The sequence below is a fragment of the Nerophis lumbriciformis genome, linkage group LG38 (genome assembly GCF_033978685.3).
Source record: "Nerophis lumbriciformis linkage group LG38, RoL_Nlum_v2.1, whole genome shotgun sequence".
Lineage (NCBI taxonomy): Eukaryota > Metazoa > Chordata > Actinopteri > Syngnathiformes > Syngnathidae > Nerophis > Nerophis lumbriciformis.
The window spans coordinates 17,002,656-17,009,251 of NC_084585.2; the positions used below are offsets into that span (position 1 = coordinate 17,002,656).

At 40.7% G+C, this 6,596-nt stretch overlaps 1 protein-coding gene across 1 annotated transcript; it reads right to left on the minus strand.

The window, feature by feature from the left end:
* Nucleotides 1-261: 261 nt before the first annotated feature.
* On the minus strand, nt 262-2,236 carry perm1b (PPARGC1 and ESRR induced regulator, muscle 1b). The gene is made up of 3 exons (XM_061932584.2): nt 787-2,236; nt 618-719; nt 262-539 (listed from the first exon to the last, which is right to left on the minus strand). Exons 1-3 carry the CDS (start codon nt 2,213-2,215, stop codon nt 481-483), a joined length of 1,590 nt encoding a protein of 529 aa, XP_061788568.2. The 5' UTR covers nt 2,216-2,236; the 3' UTR covers nt 262-480.
* Nucleotides 2,237-6,596: the final 4,360 nt, after the last annotated feature.

Sequence of the window (6,596 nt, forward strand, 5' to 3'; positions counted from 1 at the left end):
GTTTTTACGGTAAAATCCGGCAGCTAAATTGCCAGAATTTTACTGTAAAAATGCAGTTTTATATTTTCAGAAAAAGAAAAAAAACACTGTAAAATGATATCAACTGAGCTGCCAATTTTTATACCGTGAAAAACAGTGGTACTGTTTTTTCCATGCTGAAAAAAACCGCTGTAAATTTTACGGTAACATTTTTGCGATTGACCTGTCAGTTTTTTTACTGTAAAATCTAAAAAAAAAATTCACATTGTTGTACATAAACAAAAAAAATTATCAAATGCATAGGCAATTGTGTAATTAATATCATTCACTGTTAAAAGTGGCAAACTTAACTGCGATATGGCCCTTAATTAAAACGAGTTTGACACCCCTGATCTACAGCAATTGTACATACGGAATAGTTGTTGTCTATGAATGGACCTTAGTTTACCTGAAAGAAAATGACATGACATGAGGTGACGCCTTGTGGAGGACTCCTGGTCTTTACTTTCTTTGCCGCAGGTACTGGATCGCCGAAAGGGCACTCACGTTTGCAAGCAGAGCTGCATAAGACAACATCAGCCAAAGCCAAAGGGATGTCATGGGATGGTGCGGTCCAGTAGTAGGTCGAAGTTTCCTACCTGTCTTCCAAGCGTCCGCTGACTCTGGATCAGAGGACGTCAGTACCCAGGAGGCGAAGGCGATGCAGACCAAACACAAGTCGGACTGCTGCAAGAGTCGCACTAGAGACAACGTTGCTTTGCTTGAGTATCTTTGAGTTCCATGCCTGAAAAAGGTGCTCGCACTTACCTGGCGTTTGGATTGTTCCCAGAATTCTCTGCTGCTCACATGCGGGAGGGGAGACTACTTCCAACGTGGACATGAGGACGCTTCCTTGCTTTCTTTGTCCAGACCTTCTGCACCAGATGCTGCCTTTGTCATGGAAGGGGATCGGTCCACCAAGGCGGAGGAGAGCGTGCGACAAGACTTGGGCCGGTGGAATGGCGTCGGTGCTTAAGAAGGGACCACTCCACTCAGGAAGGGTGAGTTCTCTGACAGTAGGATGGGAGCAGGAAAAGATTGGAATGGGTTTCCACTTGTGGGACTCACGGAGTAGGAATAGGATGTCAGGGTCACTGTGTTCCAAAAAGGTGTCTTCAGGATCCCAATGCATGGTTCCCCATGTGAGAGGTTCTAGAGCTTTACCGTGAACAAGAACTGTACTCATGGATCCTAGTTTGTCTCCTGAAACTGTCTCACACTTGTCATCATTGTATAGAAAAGCCTCCATAGATAAGTCCTCAGTTTTCAGAGCTTGTACGTTTTGCACACTTTTGGTTTTTGTCATCCGTCTCTGTGGTCCCTTTCGTCCTGCAAAGTCTTCGCTCCTCGTCTCCTCCTCATCCGCTAGGGTCTTACAGCTCAGATCCGGACTGGTGTTCCTACTGGTGCCCAGAAATTGCCAATAATCTTCTTCAAAATCACACACAGAAAAATCCCAGCTTGAGCGATCCGCTTTGGAGTCGCTGGCCTGCGTAAAGTAGTCCGAGTCGCCAGCATCGGAGAAATCAGTAAGGCCTCTATGGGTCAAATGATGTTCTTCAGGATCCACGAGAGAACTGGTTTGTGTGGGTACGTCAGACGTTTCGCTGAGAGGTGGACTTCTTGTCGTCCTCAGATGTAAGATGTCGTTGATGGTTAGTTTTTCCATTTCCTCCCAGAAGGCGGAGATGGCATAGACGCTTTGCTTGTGGCCTGCAGCTTGGGCGTAAGCTTCAGGGCTGTCTGCCACTTGGGTGACGATGACTTCAGGAAGGGGTTGAGATCTTAGAGAACCACAGCACACTGAAAGCTCAAGTTCCCTGCTGCTGTTGATGAAGCTCTCACCTGGAGCAGTGGATCCAACACAAGCCTGGTCACCACAACTGATGGCTGCTCCTCTGCCATGCAGGTTTTCAGAACCACAGACCTCATTTGGCTGAGAGCTGCATGATGATGATGATGATAAGCAAACCATTTGTTGGTTTTTAAAGGAATCCTCAAGCAGATCCTGATCCACTGATTCAGCAGCAGAAAGATAACTTTCAGAACCAGAACTTTGAAGAGAAAAGAACTCAACACTGTCTGAAAAGTCATTAGAGTCCATCCTTTCCCAATGAAAGCTTTCATGCAAGGTTTTATCGATGTTCCTTTGCATTATATCATGTTCATGCAGGGTTCCTTCTATGTTCCTCTGCATTATATCATCTTCATGCAGGGTTCCTTCTATCTTCCTTTGTGTTGTATCATATTCATGCAGGCTTCTTTCTGTATTATTTTGCATTATAGTGTCATCTTGCAGGGTTCCTTCTACGTTCCTTTGCATTATATCATCTTCATGCAGGGTTCTTTCAATGTTCCTTTGCATGATATTATCTTCATCCAGGGTTCCTTCATTGTTTATTTGCAAAATATCATCTTCATGCAGGGTTCCTTCTATCTTCCTCTGCATTATATCATCTTCATACAGGGTTCCTTCTATGTTCCTCTGTGTTATATCATCTTCATGCAGGGTTCTTTCTATGATCTTTTGCATTATAGTGTCATCATGCAGGGTTCCTTCTACGTTCCTTTGCATTATATTATCTTCATGCAGGGTTCTTTCAATGTTCCTTTGCGTGATATTATCTTCATCCAGGGTTCCTTCATTGTTTATTTGCAATATACCATCTTCATGCAAGGTTCCTTCTATGTTCCTTTGCATTATATCATCTTCATGCAAGGTTTCTTCAATGTTCCTTTGCATTATATCATGTTCATGCAGGGTTCCTTCTATGTTCCTCTGCGTTACATCATCTTCATGCAGGGTTCTTTCTATGTTCTTTTGCATTATATTGTCGTCATGCAGGGTTCCTTCTACGTTCCTTTGCATTATATCATCTTCAAGCAGGTTTCCTTCATTGTTTATTTGCAAGATATCATCTTCATGCAAGGTTTCTTCGATGATCCTTTGCATTCTATTATGTTCATGCAGGGTTCCATCTATGTTTCTCTGCATTTTATTGTCATCATGCAGGGCTCCTTTGATGTTCCTTTGCATTATATCATCTTCATGCAGGGTTCTTTCTAAGTTCTTTTGCATTATACTGTCGTCAGGCGGGGTTCCTTTTACGTTCCTTTGCATCATATCATCTTCATGCAGGGTTCCTTCTATGTTCCTTTGCATTATATCATCTTCATGCAGGGTTCCTTCTATGTTCATTTGTATTATAATATCTTCATCCAGAGTTCCTTCACCGGTTCCTTTTCTATGTTTTTGTTCATTAACATCAAACAGTATTTGTGTGTCCTTCGTCTCACTTGTGTTTTCACTTGGCAGCGTGTTCATATTGTTATCTGTCTTAGTCTCAGGTGTATTTTCGGGTTCCTTCTTGGTTCTGCACTTGTTTTGCTCATTGTGATCTGTTTTTGTCTTGGTTTTTTTTTGCACTGGAGCTCCACGAATCCGGCGAGACACCGGACTGTCATTGACCGTCACAAACCAACGCTCCCTCTCCTCTCTCGGAGGAACTCTGCTAGGATCTTCGCAGCTCACGTCTGTTTCCAGCGATCTAGCAACGTCTGTCTCTACAGCCTGCAGTGTGCTGACAATGCACTTTTTGGTCTCCTCTGAGATGTGTTCTACTGTCACCTCTTTTTTCTGGAGAGTGATTGCTGAGTCATCACATATTAGGACCTTCTCATCTTCAGCTCTATCTCCTGCAGCCCCCTCACAGTTGTCTTCTCCAGTGTTGCAGGCTACAGAAGCTTCAGTAAAACTCTGCGGACAATCTTTGTGGTAGACCGACGATGAGACGTCCTGACAACGGAGGCCCTCGAATTGGGCGAGCGGAGGTTGAGGCAGACAACACTCCTCGCTGTCCTGGTAGAAGATGGACCAGTCTTTATCTGCAATGTTCATGCTGTGATCCAAGTCGTCCATCTTGACATGTCACTTGCTTTCCTAGGGACAAACACAAGAGTCAGTGTGCAGGCGTTTATGTTGCCTTCTGTCCTTCATAGCTCCGACTCTCTGGAACGTGTCTGAGCTAAATAGAGACCACTGGAATTTGTCTTGACATATAGCAGACATTATTGAGCATTGAATTAGCATTTTTATAAAAACAGCAGCGCGCTCCTGTCATAATACAGAGAATATTTGACTAGCTTTTTTACAGCATCCTTAAATAAATCATAGCGCTCCTCTAATATAGAGGATTTTTGCCGAGCATTTTTACAGCCTATTTAAAAACTGTCATATAGAGGATCTTTGATTAGCAAATTTTCTGGGAGCATGTGCTAAAAAAAACCACAATGCTCCTCTCATCGAGAGGCTCTTTGACTAGCATTTTGCAGTTGATCCTTAAAAACAACAGATCATTCCACAAATATAGAAGATCCTTGACTAACTTTTTGGGTGTCCTTAAAAAATCATAGTGTTCCTGTCATGTAGAGGATTTTGGACTAGATTTTTTTTGAAAGGCAGTATTTTTTTTCAGAGTAGCACCTCAAAAATAAAAATGCTCTTAAGGAGGATCTTTGACTGGCACTCTTTTAAAATAAGGTCCTTAAAAATCATAATGCTCCTGTCACACAGGGGGTCTTTAACTGGCACTTGTTTATTATTATTAAGGTCCTTTAAAAAAAACATAGTGCTACCGTTATATAGGGGATTTTTGACTAGCATTACACAGTTGGTCCTCAAAAACAGCAGAGCACTCCTGTCACATAGTGGATCTTTGACTGGCACTTTTTTTTAAATAAGGTCCTTAGAATCATAATGCTCCTGTCACAGAGAAGATCTTTGACTGGCACTTTTAAATTTTTTTATTATTAAGGTCCCTTAAAAAAACAGTGCTACTGTCATATAGGGGATCTTTGACTAGCATTATGCAGTTGGTCCTCAAAAACAGCAGAGCACTCCTGTCATATAGTGGATCTTTGACTGGCACTTCTTTTAAATAAGGTCCTTGAAATTATAATGCTTATATCACCCAGAGGATCTTTGACTGGCACTTTTTTTATTATTAAGGTCCTTTAAAAAACATAGTTCTCCCGCCATATAGAGGATCTTTGACTGGCACTTTTTTTTAATATGGTCCATAAAAATCACAATGTTCTTGTCACACAGAGGGTCTTTGACTGGCACTTTTTTATTATTACTAATGTCCTTTAAAAAAACATAGTGCTACCGATATGTAGGGGATCTTTGACTAGCATTACACAGTTGGTCCTCAAAAACAGCAGAGCACTCCTGTCACATAGTGGATCTTTGACTGGCACTTAAAAAAAAAAAAAGGTCCTTAATATCATAAGGCTCCTGTCACACAGAAGATCTTTGACTGGCACTTTTTTTTTTTTTAATTATTATTAAGGTCCCTTAAAAAACAGTGCTACTGTCATATAGGGGATCTTTGACTAGCATTATGCAGTTGGTCCTCAAAAACAGCAGAGCACTCCTGTCATATAGTGGATCTTTGACTGGCACTTCTTTTAAATAAGGTCCTTAAAATAATAATGCTTCTTTCACAGAGGATCTTTGACTGGCACTTTTTTTATTATTATTAAGGTCCTTTAAAAAACATAGTGCTCCCATCATAAAGAGGATCTTTGACTGGCACATTTTTTTAAATATGGTCCATAAAAATCATAATGTTCCTGTCACACAGAGGGTCTTTGACTGGCACTTTTTTTATTATTACTAAGGTCCTTTAAAAAACATAGTGCTACCGTCATATAGGGGATCTTTGACTAGCATTATACAGTTGGTCCTAAGAAATAGCAGAGCACTCCTGTCATGTAGTGGATCTTTGACCTGCACTTTAAAAATAAATAAATAAGGTCCTTAAAATCATAATGCTCCTGTAACACAGAGGGTCTTTGACTGGCACTTTTTTAATCATTATTAAGGTCCTTTAAAAAAACATAGTGCTACTGTCATATAGGAGATCTTTGACTAGCATTATGCAGTTGGTCCTCAAAAACAGCAGAGCACTCCTGTCATATAGTGGATCTTTGATTGGCACTTTTTTTTAAATAAGGTCCTTAAAAATCATAATGCTCCTTTCACATAGAGGGTTATTGACTGGCACTTTTTTTTAAATTATTACTAAGGTCTTTTAAAAAAACATAGTGCTACTGTCACATAGGGGATCTTTGACCAGCATTATGCAGTTGGTCCTCAAAAACAGCAGAGCACTCCTGTCATATAGTGGATTTTTGACTGACACTTTTTTAAAATAAGGTCCTTAAAATCATAATGCTCCTGTCACACAGAGGGTCTTTGACTGGCACTTTAAAAAAAAAAAATTATTATTAAGGTCCTTTAGAAAAAACATAGTGCTACCATCATATAGGAGATCTTTGAGTAGCATTATGCAGTTGGTCCTCAAAAACAGCATAGTACTCCTGTCATACAGTGGATCTTTGACTGGCACTTTTTTTAAACAAAGTCCCTATTAATCATAATGCTCCTAGTCACACAGAGGATCTTTGACTGGCACTTTTTTTAAAATTAAGGTCCTTCAACCAACCAAGTGCTACCGTCATATAGAGGATCTTTGACTCGCATTACATAGTCGATCCTCAAAAACAGCATAGTA

Coding starts and splice junctions, on each gene's coding strand:
- perm1b (XM_061932584.2), bottom strand. CDS start 2,215: ATGCAGAGGAACATAGAAGGAACCCTGCATGAACATGATATAATGCAA. Junction 720..786: donor GGGAACAATCCAAACGCCAG/GTAAGTGCGAGC, acceptor CGTTGTCTCTAG/TGCGACTCTTGCAGCAGTCC. Junction 540..617: donor AGCGGACGCTTGGAAGACAG/GTAGGAAACTTC, acceptor TGTCTTATGCAG/CTCTGCTTGCAAACGTGAGT.